We start from the raw sequence: 19216 nt of genomic DNA, 5'->3' as shown, positions 1-19216 counted from the left end.
TGACCTTAAAAGAAATCATGAATACTTATTATACATACATGTATAGGTGATATAAACTACGATAACAAAAAAATTGATAATATAATGTCAAAGAAATACAAAATATCAAAAGCTTTCAAACTATTACAAATATTTTTAATCAATCGGCAATATGGAATGATTGATATGTTAGCATATAGAAATACTACTCATCTATGTTTTTTAACTCATTTTTCTACTGAGTCACACTACTAATTTATACTTATTGTGATATCTTAAATTTAACTGCATAATCATTAGGCCTATTTGCCGGGTTGATAATAACATGAGTAACACGACGGTTGCTTCATGTGAAGCAGGATTTGCTTACCCTTCCAGAGTTCATGGAATCACTCCCAGATTAGGTGGGGTTGTGGTTGCTTAGTCTATAGTTTTCTATGTTTTGTCTTTTATTGGTCTGTTTGTCTTTTTTCTTTTATAACCATGCCCCTCTGGTATCTTTCGCCCCTCTTTTACTGCTGTAGTATGTTTCATAAACAACAGAAAGGAATAGAAACGAAATGTGTAGCTACCTTTTTATACTTCACATTTTCCAGCGGATACTTTTGTTTATTATTGGATGTTGTATCCAACGTTTAAGAATTGTTGCTGAATGTTAGAACGCATGCCAACCAATTTAGTATGTAATTGTATAACGATTTGGTAGTAGTCCTAATGAAACAAATCTCCATCCAAATTACAAATAGTTAAGGTTTACCATTTAATGTAAAGTACGACCTTCAAAACGGAGCCTCGGCTCACACTGAACAGTAAGCTAAGAGGGAACCACACAATCACGCAGAAATAAACAGCTTTTTGTCTGATGCTTGGTCCGTTTCTGTGTGTGTTGCGTTTTGGTGTTGTGTCGTTGTTCTTCTCTTATATTTAATGCGTTTCCCTCGGTTTTAGTTTGTTACCCCGATTTTGTTTTTTTGTCCATGGATTGATGAGTTTTGAACAGCGGTACACTACTGTTGCCTTTATTAGGCTATATGTTTCATGTTAAAATCTTTATTTACTTAGATGGAGTTATGCTCATTGCTTTATATCTCCTAGTATGTAAATTACTTTTCAATTAATCTTTAAAAAATCAGCTTAGAACAATTGACCAGTGTTTTAATAGTGAGCGCAAAACAGTGATATTTTAGCTAACGTTTATAACAGCACCTGCATTTCATACTTAATTCAATCACCAAATAAGCTGATAAAAGATATGATATTAGAATAGAAGTAACTAATGATGCATGGCAAAGTATTTATGATTGATTCTTTTGCATGTTGATTAATTAAACTTTTGCCACGCTTTGGGCAATGTTGAGAACCAAAAAAATATCTAATTTGTTCAAAATGATTATACAAAAGCTAACTGTTACTGAAAAGGAATACGTAGATGTCTTTATTTTGAAAAAAAAAACCAACAACATAAAAAACTTATAGCATCTGTTGTATCGGAAAGCATACACATATATATCTAGCTTGAACAGCTTAACATTTGTCCATTTATTCCTTTGTTATGATATATGTATACTATAGTTCAAAACTTACCGCTGAACGTATGCATTTCAACTTACAGATCTGTTCTTATCGTCTAGAGGTTAAGTACTAATAAATGACAGGACAGGTAACATTTCGTCATTGAACATTGAAAATCTTAACCAGAGGGAGGTCACAATCATAACATCGTTACATTGTAGAAGATACATTTGGAGAAAAATTTGAAGCTAGTTTAATTATCAGTCTCCCCAAGAAACAAAACGAAGGAAATAATTCTTATCAATTTCAGTACATGGCCAAGACTATTTGTCACTGGTGATTTTTATTGGGGAACATTTAGGTCAAATTTTAATTAATTTTGTACCAATACAAGCAGAATTGTCACAGACGTAATTGCGTATTTTATTATAATTGAGCTCTGTGGCGCTGTCGATGTCTGATGATATAACTATTTTATGTTCATATATGGTAATATATTTCAACTAAATTTTAGTTTAAATGATATTGTACATGTATCTAATGAGAGATCAAATGTTACAAATGACAAATATATGACCAAATAAGCAAGTATACTTAAGACGATTTGCGTTCTTTACCATCTTGGTTGTAAATGTCCAGAAATAAATTTCTGCAAAATCATTTCAACAAATGTTTTTTAAATAAATTGCGCATAAAAAGAAATAAGTGTAATACTCCTTGCTACGCACTGTATGTTTGTGCAGTGCATTTGTGCATTTTAGAATTTAAATAATCAGTTTGCGTGGGAGACATTCAAGGTCTTTATTCACTTGGCCTACTGATGACCAGTTAACTTATTACATAATTTTGATCTAAATTTAAACAAACATTCTTGTTATCAGCAGACAGAAAATGTATGTATATTGTTATAAACAAGTTTTAAAATATGTATGGTACCAATAACAATGCACCAAATGTGCATGTAGACACGATTTTCTCTATCCCACCGAAAGCTCAAGTATTTATAAACCAAAACCGTTTTCATAAGATCAAGGACCCTTGAAACAAAAGCTACAAAGGTCAAATCAAAACATGACAAAGATTTAAGTTGTACAGAAGAGATTGAATGCCCGAATTGCAATAAAATGTGTCGGTATGTGTATGTCTGAACTACTGGTCCCAATATACCATAAAGGACTTGTGGTCCACCAGAATAGGCATTGTTATCAAATGTCTTCTTATAAAGTAACATTTTCACTTTCAACTTCGTTTAAATTCATTTACATTGAATGAATGCAATAAATTGAAGGGTACGCTCTTGCTGCATATATTGATACAGTATAAGAAGTTGGTTTGTGTAAACAAAACAACAATGTGTTACATTCAAATTCACCGATTGAGTAAGATATCTATTCCTATTTCTTTCTATCCATAACATACGTCATCATTTACTGTTATTGCAGTGCTATACCTTAGGATTACATTGAATACGCAATGAATGCATTATAAATATAAATGTTGCTTCGAAACATCAACTTCAACGAACTAACACAAATTGGGCTATTTGGTAAACAGAAATATGCACTTGTTGTCATTCCATTTAATCAGTGAACGTAAGTGACCTTAATGTCACCAGCGAAGTGCATGTACAATGCTCAACCAAGACATCTGTAAGTCTTTATTCATTTCTGTAAAAATTGCATACATAAAATATGTTTGGTAGATATCACATACATTATTTTGTACGTTTTGAACTTGTATGTTTGGTCTTTCAGATTAAAAGGTGCATTTACTAAAAACTAAGAAATGTTACACCCTCTGACACTCTCTTTCATATTAAGTTATACATGTTATAAACCTTACAGAGAGAACAAAATATCTCATCATAATCTTTATGAGCTAAATTGGGATATGACTCATAAGTTAGCTTTCAGTAACTGTAAATATTCTGTGAAAAAGAATATTAGTCCTTTGATTGTTATAAGCTGTTTCAATGACTTTTATGAATGTTATCATAGAGTGGTCTTGCTTCCGTTTAACATTAACGAATCGTATACGATGGATTGTAATTGTTTAGAACCTTTCCTGCTGTTTTTAATTGTTATATATATATATATGAAATTGAGAATGCAAATGAGGAATGTGCCAAAGAAACAACAGCCCGACTAGAGAGCAAACATCAGCCAAAGCCACCTATTGGTTTTCATCACATTGATAAAATCTCGCACCCGAAATTTAAACATTGATATAAACAACACATCTCCTTATTTTAATCATTACATAGAAATATTTGAATTTTAGTCTTTTGTACTAAACATATAAATTGATATTTGTTCTGCAATTGAATTGTCAATCACAACACATCTCCTTATTCTTATAAATTGTTGTTCATACATTTCATATAAATGAAGTAACTGTAGACTTCTGCACTAACATTATGAATTAATATTTGTTTTGCAAGTGATTTCTCATATCTTTGAAAGTATGTTATTCTTTTTTAATGATTTTTACTTATAAGTTAAAAGTGTCTTTAAATTCGCTTGTTTTTTTTCTGCAACTACCATACTAGATAAAGGCTTAGCCAGCTATAAAACCAGATTTAATCCACCATTTTCACACAAGCAAATGTCTGTACCAAAGTAGAAGAATGACAATTGTTTTTCATTCCTTAGATGTTTTTAAGGTTATATTTTTGCAATTGGTCAAGTTTATATTTAAATTGCTTGTAGTGTGTTTTTGTTTTGTTATTCAAATTTTTATTTGACACGCCTGTTTCTGTTTTTTAACCGATACGTTGATACTTTCCCGTTCTTTTAAAACAATATCACTAAATCATGTGTTAGAAAATAAACACATAAAACCAATCAAAGCAGTTATGGATGATGCAAAGAATTCAGCATTTCCATTTCCACCAAGGAGCCAGGTCGTTAAACATGTATTAAATTCTTGGAGGTACTAGTAGTCATTTTTTAGTAGCAATAAACAAAAAAACTATGTCAATTGGACATGCTTTGATACTATATATGCCCTTGAATTTTCACTAGATAACATTTTTGTTCGCTTTGGGGATTCCGTATATCGTCAGATTATTGGATTCCAATGGGGACTATCTGTGCACCACTTATTGCGGACCTGTTTGTGAGTTACAATTTATGACAAAAATAAGCAAAGACCCATCGGAACAACATCTGATAAACAAATTTAATAATACTTTTAGATATTTGGATGATATTTTGCCTCTCAATAATGACGACTTCAGTATGTATATTAAAGAAATTTATCCTGTTGAACTTGCTTTAAATAAAGCTAATACTAACAATGACCACTGCCCTTTCCTCGATCTTGATATCTATATCACTAACGGAAAATTGAATTTATGATAAAAGAGATGATTTTTCATTTCCTATCGTTAATTATCCATTTTTAGATGGTGACTTTCCTTGTCAAAATCTTACGGTGTTTATATATCTCAACTTGTACGATTCACTCGTGTAAGTAACAATGTTTGATTTTAACGAGAGAAATTTATGTATTACTGAAAAATTATTACAACAGGGTTTTCGATATCACAAACTAGTCAAAATATATACTAAATTTTATCATCGGTATAAGGAAATCATTCGTAAATATAGCTCTACATGCAGACTTCTTATAAGTTCAGGTATTTCACATTCAATTTCTATGGAAATATTCTTTATAAAGCACAAAGATGTCAGTATTCACTTCAGAAACTAACAAAACCTTTCAATAGACTTATTAAGAAGGGATATAGTTACGATACTGTTGTCAGGTCATTAAAGATTGCATATTTTGGCATTAATATTGATTCACTTATAGGGTATTTGCATCAGAACTAAACACATTTATTAAAAAAACAGTTGTTGGCATGACACGGGTTATGTTCTTCTCATATATGTTATGATGGTATGATACTAAACCCCTTACGGGAAGGATTGTGCCTGATGTTCCTATGATGAAATCATAATCTTTCAGTCAGTTTCATTGAAGTCTGGAGCTGGCATGTCAGTTAACTGCTAGTTTATATTCATCCTTAAAGTAGACAGAGATGGAAATAACATTATTGTTGAAGACTGTATTTGACCTTAAAAAGTCCTAAGTTTCCAAGACAGGACTATCTCACTGATGTATACCTTGCATCTCCTTTGATATCCAATATTGTGATAAGTAACTCTATCTAAGTGTTGTATTTCAATGTGGAATATAATTATCCTCAGACTAAATAAATATCAAGTGCTAATAAAACTATTTATTAAAACTAATATATTTTGAATTTTTCGAAAATATAAGGATTTTCTTACGCCCAGGAGTAGATTACCTTAGCCGTATTTGGCACAACTTTTTGGAATTTTGGTTCCTCAATGCTCTTCAACTTCGTATTGGTTTGGCTTTTTAAATGTTTTGATCTGAGCGTCACTGATGAGTCTTATGTAGACGAAACGCGCGTCTGGCGTATTAAATTATAATCCTGGTACCTTTGATAACTATTTACACCACTTGGTCGATGCCACTGCTGGTGGACGTTTCGTCCCCGAGGGTATCACCAGCCCAGTAGTCAGCACTTCGGTGTTGACATGAATATCAATTATATTGTCCTTTTTTTTATATAAATTTTCTGTTTACAAAACTTTGAATTTTTCGAAAATATAAGGATTTTCTTACGCCCAGGAGTAGATTAATACCTTAGCCGTATTTGGCACAACTTTTTGGAATTTTGGGTCCTCAATGCTCTTCAACTTCGTATTGGTTTGGCTTTTTAAATGTTTTGATCTGAGCGTCACTGATGAGTCTTATGTAGACGAAACGCGCGTCTGGCGTATTAAATTATAATCCTGGTACCTTTGATAACTATTTACACCACTGGGTCGATGCCACTGCTGGTGGACGTTTCGTCCCCGAGGGTATCACCAGCCCAGTAGTCAGCACTTCGGTGTTGACATGAATATCAATTATATTGTCCTTTTTTTTTTATAAATTTTCTGTTTACAAAACTTTGAATTTTTCGAAAATATAAGGATTTTCTTACGCCCAGGAGTAGATAACCGTAGCCGTATTTGGCACAACTTTTTGGAATTTTGGGTCCTCAATGCTCTTCAACTTCGTCTTGGTTTGGCTTTTTAAATGTTTTGATCTGAGCGTCACTGATGAGTCTTATGTAGACGAAACGCGCGTCTGGCGTATTAAATTATAATCCTGGTACCTTTGATAACTTTATAATATGAAAATAGAAATTACATTGGAAAAACTGGGGACTAACAGCTGCATACACATAATAGATATTAAGAGTTATCCCCCTTTTAACATATAAATGAAAATTAATATATACAGAAAACTTGGGGGATAAGATAAAATTTGATGATAAAAGTATACAATTTTATCGAAAAGTCCAACATGATTAAAATTTAAAACCTTCATACGTCAGTAAGTAAATAAAATAAACTAACTCAAAAAAACAGTATGAGTATCAAATATAAGAGCTCATAATTTACAATACAAATTTGAGCTCATAAGTACATGAAAAATGAAAAGATAAAATAACAACCCATACGTCAGCATGAGTATAGAAAAGACATGACATCATACGTCAGCATGATGAGAATTAAAGAAACTCATACGTCAGCATGAGTAGAGATTTAAAAAACTCATACGTAAATATGAGAAGATGTAAAAGACACTCATACGTCAGCATGAGTGGTATAAACGCAACCCATACGTCAGCATGGGTAAAAATTAAGACCTCATACGTCAGCATGAGAAAGTAAAAGGAAAATCATACGTCAGCATGAGAAGAAAATAAGAGCTCATACGTAAGCATGAGAAAATATAAAAGAAACCCAAACGTCAGCTTGAGTAGTATAAAAGAAACTCATACGTCAGCATGAGTAGAGAATAAAAGAAAATCATACATCAATATAAAAATAATACAAAAATTAAGGTCATAAAATTACAGGTATAAGTTCATGTATATACAACAATAGTAATGACTACTAAATAGTCCCCAGAGGCACTGGCAAACTAGGAGAGAGGTGGGGATGGTGGCGGAAATTTAAAATATGAAAATCCAATCAAAATGTAATGAAAATATCTGATGAGAAAAGGGGCACTGCAATTGATCCAAGAGCAGCAATATAGATGACGTATATCCCAAAATAATTTGAAAATGAGGCTAACATGATAAAGAGGTACAAATGGGGAAATCCTATCTATGAATAAAACTGAGTTAATCCTTTATATAAACATCAATTATCCAAATAATTGTTAATTTATATTCATCCTTAAAGTAGACAGAGATGGAAATAACATTATTGTTGAAGACTGTATTTGACCTTAAAAAGTCCTAAGTTTCCAAGACAGGACTATCTCACTGATGTATACCTTGCATCTCCTTTGATATCCAATATTGTGATAAGTAACTCTATCTAAGTGTTGTATTTCAATGTTGAATATAATTATCATCAGATTAAATAAATATCCAGTGCTAATAAAACTATTTATTAAAACTAATATATAATATGAAAATAGAAATTACATTGGAAAACTGGGGACTAACAGCTGCATACACATAATAAACATTTAGAGTTATCCCCCTTTTAACATATAAATGAAAATTAATATATACAGAAAACTTGGGGGATAAGATAAAATTTGATGATAAAAGTATACAATTTTAACGAAAAGTCCAAATACAGATGCGAAGCAGCTGTAGCCCCAAGTTTAATTCTCCTTTTATTGCCAGTACAATAGTTTAAGACAAGGAAATTGATGAAACTAACTGATTTTGAGCTTGTTGAATTACTTTAGGGCTGGTATGAATATACCTAGTATAACAATCTGATGACCACCTGTCTAAAGTTTTAATCAAGTGGTCTTCTAATCTTACTTCCTGTGCTGTTGTTGCTGCTCCAATTCTGAAAGAATGTCCATTATAATTTTTGCTTTCAAGACCTAAATTGTCTAAAATAATTTTGACATGTTTAATAAAAAATTGTCTACTTAAAGGATTGCCATCATCAGAGACAAACAGGGCATCAGATGTAATACTTGACATTTTCTTTCGAAGAGACAAATAATTTTTAATAGCAAAGCAAGGACAAATAATGTGTCCACTTTTGTATAAGGGTATAGTGACACCTTGTCTGAAAGGATCTTTTTTTGATTTTTTCAAATGTAATAAAATGATCTTCAAAAATTGCTAAATAACCAACACACAAATGTGTTTCCGAATCAAAGTTGCTAAGTATAGTGAACTCTCCACAACGCAAAAAAGCAAAAAAAGCTACAACACAAGCTGCTTCTAACATAACATTGTTAAAAAGACTGAAAAAAATTGTTTCTCAATAGCATAACCATTTTATACAACAAAGACATAGTAATTGGCAATCTAGGCCATTTAACACAACCTTTCTGCTTCTTTTTTTAAACCATTTAAAATAGATTGTAAACATAATAAAGGCTTGCCATATTGTTCTAAAGGACTAAATCCTGCATATGCAAGTAATAATATCTTATACCACATAAATACAGTTTAATAGTACTATATTTTAAGCTTTTATGTTCATCGCAAAAGGCAACAAATCTCATTAACAACGTTTCTGAAACCGGCGGCATTTCATTTGAAGTCCAGAATGATCCCTGTAGTAAGGAGAACTTCTTATGTAAGTCAAAACCTGTAGTGTAATGCGATCTTGTACTGTCCGCTACAGAATACTTCCATAATGTCTCTACTGAGCTGTCCAGAGAATGTCTGAAAGCTGTGGGCAAGGAGTGGCTGTTGCTTCTGCTAGAGGCGCTAAAAGTCTGAACTTGTTCATCTGTAAACGAGACAATGCATCAGCAATTACATTAGATTTTAACTGCTAGTAGTTATTTATGTATTATTGTCATTTTGTTTATTTTCTTTGGTTACATCTTCTGACATCAGACTCAGACTTCTTTTGAACTAAATTTTAATGTGCGTATTGATATGCGTTTACTTTTCTACATCGGCTAGAGGTATAGGGGGAGGGTTGAGATCTCACAAACATGTTTGACCCCGCCGCATTTTTGCGCCTGTCCCAAGTCAGGAGCCTCTGGCCTTTGTTAGTCTTGTATTATTTTAATTTTAGTTTCTGGTGTACAATTTGGAAATTAGTATGGCGTTCATTATCACTGAACTAGTATATATTTGTTTAGGGGCCAGCTGAAGGACGCCTCCGGGTGCGGGAATTTCTCGCTACATTGAAGACCTGTTGGTGACCTTCTGCTGTTGTTTTTTTCTTTGGTCGGGTTGTTGTCTCTTTGACATATTCACCATTTCCATTCTCAATTTTATTAAATATGAGTTCGCAACCCATCATCAATGTCAATGTATAGGTTGAAGAAAAGGGGTATAATTATGCAGGTTGCATTGTTGGATATCTTGGCCGGGACTAGCTTTTAATCAAATAAATAAGGAATATTTTAAATCTTGCAGAATACTGACAATAACATGTTGAATCATAAATATTGTTTTTTTTTATTTAGTTCTAAAAGGTATTGCCTTTCTTGTTGTGTATTCAAGTTGGAATACTGCTGTAACAGGTAGGTATGAATTTTTAAATTCCATGAATAACAAAAAACAATAGATATTAAGTATTTTTGTGTGTGAATTTGCTGAAAGGGTACATACACAACATATGTTGATTGTCAATTAATAGTAATTTTATACACGTGTAAATGTTCTTGAAAACATTTAACTGCAACAGTCAAAACTAAATCTTATTTTGATCGTCACTGCTACAATTTTTATTATTGTTTGTTTTCAGCAATTCAGCATGTTCAGTTTGCGGAACAGCTTAAACGAAAATATCTACAATGTAAAGAAAATGTTTGAGTATTCACTTTCAAATAAATGTTTGTATTAGTATATGCTGTTTTACAATTATTTTTATGACTCATAAAAAACTCATTTAGTTTTAGCTTCACGTTAAAATATTTCCCGCTACTTTTTACAGGATTGACATGTTACAGCTGCGAAGATGTTTCAGTCCCCGGACTATGTAATGAAGCTATACGATGTAATCTGACTCAGAAGGTAATCTGATATAAAAACAAACATACCGACCTGATTCATTTATCCATCCAATTATAATATTCTTACCTGTACACTAATATCTTGAACGGCGGTTCAATATTTTTGAACCCAAGTCTTTCTGACGACTCTTCATTGAAACAATTTGTTGTAACAGAAGATAGACAATTCTTGTTTCAATAATATACAGTTACTTGCAATTATTCTTCTATTATTGTCAATTGTACATCTATTAGAAAAGCTGTTATGGTAATGTTGTCGCTAATATATTTTCTTTTCAGATTGGCGTCTCTGTATCTATGAATTATATATTGATAAACGAAATACGCTTAGAGCTTAGCATGGAATACAGAAACCCGACGTATGCCTTTCTCTCTAAAATTTTTGCTTGTATTTTCATTAATGTATTGTATAACTTAGATATAAAGGTACAAAATAAACATAATAATTTCAGCAGTATGAACAGAGAATTTAAATTAAATGGAGATTACAAAATCTTTGAATTACAAAACGCGTTATACAATAATGCAATGTATTATTAATACTTGTTTATTTGTGTTTTGCAGTGGTGTGTTACAGCCGAAAACATTAATGACCTTTTTCAGTTTTCCTATAAGTTAGGATGCGCTGGTAGTGAGGTATAGTATTTTTTTTGCATGAACCCCCTGAGGGGTTCATGCTTATATATTGGCGAGTTTTGGATGTGTCTATGGGCCACTCGATATCTCTCGGCCGGAAGTCAGAATAAAATTATCGGAACGTCTCGAAAGTGTTCGGTCATTTATACAGGTCTTAACAGGTTGTTATCTACGTCTTTGATATGGTCCCTTGATGGCCCTTGACGACGCAATTATATTTGTTTTAAAACGACCACTGTACTCTGTGTGTATCTGGGTCAATTATAATTATAACTGGTATTGTATGTTGTCTCGATAACATGTGAACTAATTATGTTTGAAGATTTAACCACGGGAAACTGAGTGTGTATTTCATCACAGACTTACGGGAGAGAAGATTCTGGTTAAAATATTAATATTAGATCGGAAAACAGAAAGATAATATTTTTATCAAAAGTATTTAATTCAATCGGAATTGGAACCCCCCTTTTTTAAATGGCTGGATCCGCCCCTGGTATTCATTTGTAAAAAAAACATAAAAATTAAATCTAAATAAATTCTTGCATCCTACAAAAAAAAACGTTTATGAACAATAATCATTATATTTCTACATTAATTATTTCATACCATTTTAGTATTTAGGTTTTATGAGTAATCATTATTTATTTTTTGTATTGTAATATATCCATAAAACGGAAAGTACGATGAATTTAGTAAATATTTAAATTTTAAACGGTCGTAAATAAAAATACTTGTGTGTTTTCAATTCATAAAGCATGATTTTAAATCCTTGCAACTCACAACAACCGTAAAAATAATTTACAATAATCATAACAAAATTTAATTACAACCATAATGTTGATTATTGTATACCGTTTAAGTATGGATTTAGAAGTCTTTGCTTATATTTTGTTTAGTAATATATTCACATAGTGGAATGTTAGAATTTAAAAGTAGATTCATTCGATAAATAAACTGTCCATCCGTAAATACTTGACGTTCGTGTTTATTGATATTATATATATTCAAAAGAATTTGAAAAAAAAATACTAACAGGAACGTTAGTTTTTTATAAAATTTTAATTAAATTTTTGTTTGTTTGTTTTAATAGTTTAACCGTATAGCATCTGCATATTTTTACTATATGTTACGGTTTTGAAAATTGTATTCATTGTGTTGACCAACTATCCTACACCTCTTGATTCATTCACATAGATCACATTTCAAAAGCACACTATCGGTTTGCGTTCTCAAAAATTCCGGATAAAATGTCAATGAATCCGGAGTTAAAACATTTAATGTAGGCCGTTTGACATTCGAATTCAACTATAAGATTAAGATATGTGATGATGCAAATGCATATTCTTTTCCTTAGTATCAGTGAGATTCTTTCTTTTACTATTTCGTGCGCTAAGATATTACTTGCATGCAATACTATTAAATTCACTCGTGAAAGCTTATTTTCGTTTTTGTTATCTAAATTCAGGACACGGAAGAAAGAGCTTCACATATGACTTTCAAGCACGGTCATCATTTCTAACGGTATTCTGATCTCGAGTTGTTTCTCTTTTGTTTCTTTTTTTGAGTCACTGTCCTATTATATACTTTGACCTTTTCGAAAAGCTGAGGATTATCTACCCAAGGAATAGATTCCTTGACTTTGTAATGTATTTAGCCTTTTAACTTTTTTTCATTCGAGCGTCACTGGTGCTTTTTTTGTATCTACTGAACTCGTGTCTGGCGTACATCATTTTAATTCTGGTATCTTTTTATATCTACATACCTTTTTATATAAATTGGTTATTTTGAAAGTGTATACAGGTGTTCATAAACTTCTGAATTAAGAAATACTTCGGCAAAACTAAGTTTCCTTGTAGAATGTTTGAATTGATTTAAGTAAAATCAGGAAATCCTTAAAATTTAAGATGTTTTATGAGACCAAAATCAGTCTCTTTATAAGAGGTCCCAATCAATTGCATGCCACAGGTTTCACCGCTTTCAACATCTACCATGAGTAAAGACAGCTTCAAATACGAGTTGAGAATATAAAGGCATTCATGTAGAAAACAAAATATAAAGATATGATAGATAAAATAAATGCATCCAGAAATCCACATTATAAAGCAAACTGAGTAGGTTTGTGCAATTTGCATAAGTCATCCGGTTAGTAGAAATTAGGATTTGCCAAAGGGTTATAATCGGGAAAATATGTACATTCCCAAGTAATAAATAAAATAGTTGAGCTGTAAAATAACTATTCAAATAGAAGCTGTAAATATATACTTTCAACTGGCTTCTTATATTCACAGTCAATTATTTCAATTCAAAAGCAAACACAAATTCAGCAACAATCTTTTGGTGACCCGGCAGTCAGCGGTCTTAGGTTCATGTATTGCTTTTCTTTTTTTAAAGAAAGCAACTTGTTTTACAACCATCTCTATCTTTAGCACAAAACTACGATTTGTTTTAAAACAAAACTGTTGCACTTGCTAAATCATCATCGACAGGTATAATCGTGCAAGACAATATTTCATGGATATAATTTAAGCATTTTACGGGAAAATACACGCTTCTGATACCGAAAATCATCACAACGAGGAAACGTAAACAAACGATGCTAAAATTGTGGTATAAGCCTATTTTTACACATAGAAGACATATAAACAAATTATCAATAAAATGCATCCAAATCTATCTAAATACGTTATTGTAAATAGTTTGAGCATGTCACTTATTCTGTTTGCTCTGTTCTTTTACGCCAATCTAAAAGTGCGTAAATTTATGGGAACGGCAAATAATGGCCTCCACCTAGGGCGCTTCGATCCAAAAAAATTGCCGTATTTGTCCTATTAGAATCGAAATAATTCATGGGGGCTTGAATATATCTAGATTTTACCACGGGTTGTCCCTTTATGCCGATATTTTACCCCTCGCTATCGCTCAGGGTAAAATATTTGTCATAAAGGGCCAACCCGTGGTAAAATAACGATATATTCAAGCCCCCATGAATTATTTCTTAATTTGTCCATATCGGTTATGTATTTATATCTTGTGGCGGTTTAATTTCCCCATCCGTCATACCGGTTGCAAAGTGTATATGTTGGATTTTTTATTCATCTGTTCTCCTTCTCCTTCTGTAAGGCTAAAATATCAATCAAACGACACTTCATTGTCAAATTCAATATAATATTAGTTTTCAACTGATGATAAAAATTTATGTTATCATTCAACTGCCTTCTAACTGATATCTTAACAAGCTTTGGAGATCTCATGTAGAAGGTAACATGGATATGTTCGTTGTTGCCTACATCTTTGACTGCCCTAAGGTTCAATTAAGACTAGTGTGGCGCTATTTGGAAACAAGATTCAAAGTGTTGCTTGTTTCCTTTTTTTTGTTCTTTCAGAACAAAGAAATTGATGTAAGGCAATTTTGTATTCTCAAAACATTTTATGACTTTGACTTTGAAGTGCGCTGTATGATGTATACTAAGTCGGTACTTTTCGATTAGGTTCTTATTATGTTTTATAGGATCATATATTTTATAAACACGTGTCATATTAAATGATGTACATTGTATTATTATACATTTATAAATTGAAAAAACAATGAAATTGGTGTCTTTGCCTATTTGATCTCCTTAAGTTTTGCGATGGAAGTGACAAAGGTAGACGAAAGACATTAAGAAAAAAACGGTCCCTGGGTTACATATGTTGTCATGGTGATCTGTGCAATAATGGAATCCCCCAAACGACCAGTTCTATGTCTAAAACATCCACAACAACCACAAAAGCTACAGACAATGTAGAAATCAGTTCGGATTCCTCAACGGCCGCAACTTGGACAGAAACGATTAAAACAACTTCTATGACAACTACAAACAACCACACAAGTAAGTGGTAAGGTAAAACAAGCAATTATGTATGTATATTTCGTTCACACGGTTTAAACTCGATCCACTAAGGTGGACTATTAGTCCCCGAGGGTATCACCAGCCAAGTAGCCAGTACTTCGGTACTGGCATGAAAATACGGATTTTTTGGTGTTATTAAAATTAGCTGTTATACAATATTAGAAATTATTATAAATTAAGGAATGTATCTCCCTCATGCAAAGCTCTGATTCCTATATTTCAAATGAGGATCTTACTTTTACATATTTTCTGTCAGAAACTTGTATCTATATACTATGTGGCTTGGTTTTTCTTAACTGTATCTTGGTGTAAAATTTGACTGTTACTTGATGTTAGATGTGTTACCTTCTATTCTTACCTCTCTTGTAATTTGTCTTGACTTACAATGAACGACATACATTATGATTTTCCTACAGAGTACCAGATGAAACATGAAAAATGCAAAACCTAACGCAATGTCAACCCATATACATTATAATGTACTACTTCTTGGTCATGATCATGATGATTGCTTCAGACGAGTAGTCATTTTTTCTGATATTATAAAGAGTACGATAGCAGTTTCATCAGTTAAATAAGTGCAGACAAATTGAAGCTGAAACTCCTTCATGCAACGTTTATATAGCAAACGTTTGGTAGTTCCGCTCCGGTCAATGAGATATTAATGTCCGGAATATATCAATATATTTGGCATTCGAAACTGTTTGTTATTATGGTACCTAAATAGGTTTCGTGTAGACAAATCTGAAAGGTCACTCATGGGGACCTTTATCTATAGTTCCATTACAATCCTTTTTTAATTCATTGATTATATCTGGCAACAATATATGAAAAAAGCAATAACAAAAATTGTAAATGTTACTTTTTCAGCTGCTAAGCCATATTCTGGAAGAGATTTTCATCGATGGAGGGACCATTGCTATTTTCTGTCAAGATTTACATATCCATGGGTGACAGGCCCAAGGAGGAAATTTGTGAGTCATTAAACATACGTTTGACGATGATTTAAATGAGATAATGTGATGTAAGGCAAATGAATTCGTTTGATAAGTATGAAATGTTTTATATATTCTGCCTAAGGATAAATATTTTTTTTTTTAACATATTATGCTTAAGGTCAAACCCGAAACGTTTGTGGTGTATACTTATCGTCTGTTTAGCAATTCATTTCCACATTCAGACCACAATTGGAATAAAATTCAACCTTTGGCAGTTTTGTGGTGATGATGAATCGGTAAATCATCCTTTTAATTATTGGACAAATTATGACTAGAACTCAAATATTGATATATTTTATATTCTTATAGTGTTTATTCGTTTCATTAATACATATTGAAATAATTCAAAACAATTTGTTAACTACATGTACTTTGATTCATATAAATATAATAATTCAATTATTCTGATGATTGTAAGTTTCACTATTTTTTTTAATTCGACGCATTACTTATAGAAAAACTATTTCTATCATGCCGTTCTTTTTTTCAGAATCCCTGTCAAAGTAGGCATATGAAAATATCGGAAATACAAAACATTTATGAGCGCCATGCCATCGTACATTTCCTTCGACATTGTGAATCATCTATACTGAGTTTTTTTACTTAAATATCACATGATAAATGTCTTACATCGTACCCTCTTTCTTGTATTTATAGAATAAAATTGAGAATGTGTCAAAGAGACAACAACCCGACCATAGAAAAAACAACAGCAGAAGGTCACCAACAGGTCCTCAATGTAGCGAGAAAATCCCGCATCCGGAGGCGTCCTTCAGCTTGCCTCTAAACAAATATATACTAGTTCAGTGATAATGAACGCCATTCTAATTTCCAAATTGAACACAAAAAAACTAAAATTAAAATCATCATCATTTTTATAGATTTTCTGTTTACAAAACTTGAATTTTTCGAAAAACTAAAATTTTCTTATTCCAGGCATAGATAACCTTCGCCGTATTTGGCACAACTTTTTTCGAATTTTTCGGGTCCTCCATGCTCTTCAACTATGTGCTTGTTTTGCTTTATATATATTTTGATATGAGCGTCACTGATGAGTCTTATGTAGACGAAACGCGCGTCTGGCGTACTAAATAATAATTCTGGTACCTTTGATAACTATTTACTGTCAGGGGAATCCGATCAAATTAACCATTTATTGCGTCACGAAAATTTAACTGGGTCTAGCATTTTAATTGACGTTTTAAAAGGACGCTGAAACTAAACATAGTTTAAACAACAGTAAAACAAAACTTTCGAAACTTGTTTTCCATCATTTGTCACAAAGCTAGAAAAATTAAAGAACAGTATCATTACATAGGGATAATAGATACATGATGTAAATCTTAAAACCCAGTATAGCATGTTAAATTTAAACAAGTCAGGAACAAAAAAAGACGTAACCGATACAAACAATTACAATACACAGTAAGCATCACAATACAGTAAAATTGGGATTATTGTTTTCCTAAGTATAATCATCAAACTAATTTCAGATATAAATGTAACAATGTTACAAACAAATCAACCAAGGGTACATAATATACAGAACAAAATTCATAAACCTTAGTAAAGATCTACATATCGTAAAAATTTGACAGGGTATATTTATATCACGTATAAGGTGATGTGGTAAAACTCAGTTCATTGGTGTTTTTTAAGCATTTCATGTATGAATAGTATTTTTCTACCTTTTCGTCCACGTCATTAAAATAAAAGATGTTCTTAAGGTTAATGCCTGCTTGTGTCAAACATGACAGCTTACTGAATCTGTTTGCATCATTCTCACAGCCAAATGTGAACAACATAAATGCAAGATCACTATTTAATTTACTGTCATGTTAAAACACGCACTAATGGCTTGCAATACATGTGTAAGAATTGTCTCCCATATGCCAGGTCTCCCTTAATGTTGAACAGCCTTCAAGAAAGAACAAAACTTGTAAAACATATATATATATAGCAAGTTATGAAAGACCCGTCCATATAAAAATGATATCAGTCCTTTGCAAACAAAATGAGAGTATAGTACCATTTTGAAGCATGTTGTATGGTTTTATAATTATTTGACGTGTTAGTTACTTTTTTTCTTACAGAAACTACAGTAATAAGCTTAACAATCAATAAAACGATAGACAAACATTATGAATATGGGTTTATTTTTAAAAAAAAAGCTTGAGTATTTCCTGTTTAAACTTATTTCACGTAATTTGATTTGTCTATACACTTACATCAAAGCTATTTTACTCTCGAATTATTTGCTCAATCCAAAATTAAAGGTAGGATGGTTTTTATCGGAATTCTCAAAACGTTGGGTATCTATTGCATGATGCCAAGTTGAAAAACACCCAACAATGGTACCAGGCTATACTTTAGTATATAAGTAACACATTTTGTCTATAAAAACTCATCACTGATGCATGCATCAAAACTGTTAAAAGGCAAAATAAAAAACAAATTTAAAAGCGTTGAGATACAAATATTCTACAAAACATTAGCAAGATATAACAAAAGTAATCTTATCCTGGTGGAGAATATTTAGTATTTGAAACAATTCAAATTGATAACAAAACGTTTATAATAATGACAATATCAATTATGAAATTTGTCAACATAATAAATGACTTCTGCGAAGGTGATAAGTGAACTATTTTAAAGATAAAATTTATACTTAAAACACAAAATACATTATTTAAGTTCTTTCATTTTACTTTATCTTCCTCAATTTCGACATGTTATATATTTCAAGATAATGAATCAGTCTGGCTCGGTGCAACTCACAGGGGTGGCTGGTTTTGGTTAAATGGAGAGAAGATCACACAAGGCCATTTCGCGGCAGTAGATTCGCATTCGGATGGCAAATGTCTGGTTCTGAAAGGAAATCATTATATGGGAGAAGACTGTGATCGCCACTTTGCTCATTTGTGTAAAAAGCAAATATAAAAAAAAAAATGATTTTTGTTCTTTTCCCCCTGGTATATACATCTTGCATTCTTAAATAAGGTAAAAGAATTTCTGATAAAAAAGCACTGTTATTCTCAAAACAATAGTAACAATAAAAGTACTTAAAAATAAAAGCTGAAATAATTTGAATTCTGAATCTGATGCAAATACATAATGTTTGTATTCGATTTTTGATTCTTTATAAAGTCTTAA

At 31.8% G+C, this 19216-nt stretch overlaps 1 protein-coding gene across 1 annotated transcript; it reads left to right on the top strand.

The window, feature by feature from the left end:
- The first annotated feature begins 10426 nt into the window (after positions 1-10426).
- Positions 10427-19003, top strand: LOC134687885 (killer cell lectin-like receptor subfamily B member 1B allele C). The gene is made up of 6 exons (XM_063548343.1): positions 10427-10540; positions 11104-11175; positions 14798-15044; positions 15936-16039; positions 16554-16638; positions 18810-19003. The coding sequence occupies exons 3-6, from the start codon at positions 14915-14917 to the stop codon at positions 19001-19003; spliced, it is 513 nt and encodes a 170-aa protein (XP_063404413.1). The 5' UTR covers positions 10427-10540; positions 11104-11175; positions 14798-14914.
- Positions 19004-19216: the final 213 nt, after the last annotated feature.

The sequence above is a fragment of the Mytilus trossulus genome, chromosome 10, assembly GCF_036588685.1.
Source record: "Mytilus trossulus isolate FHL-02 chromosome 10, PNRI_Mtr1.1.1.hap1, whole genome shotgun sequence".
NCBI lineage: Eukaryota > Metazoa > Mollusca > Bivalvia > Mytilida > Mytilidae > Mytilus > Mytilus trossulus.
Note: the sequence above shows the minus strand (reverse complement) of the source record. Positions and strands in the feature narration are given on the sequence as shown.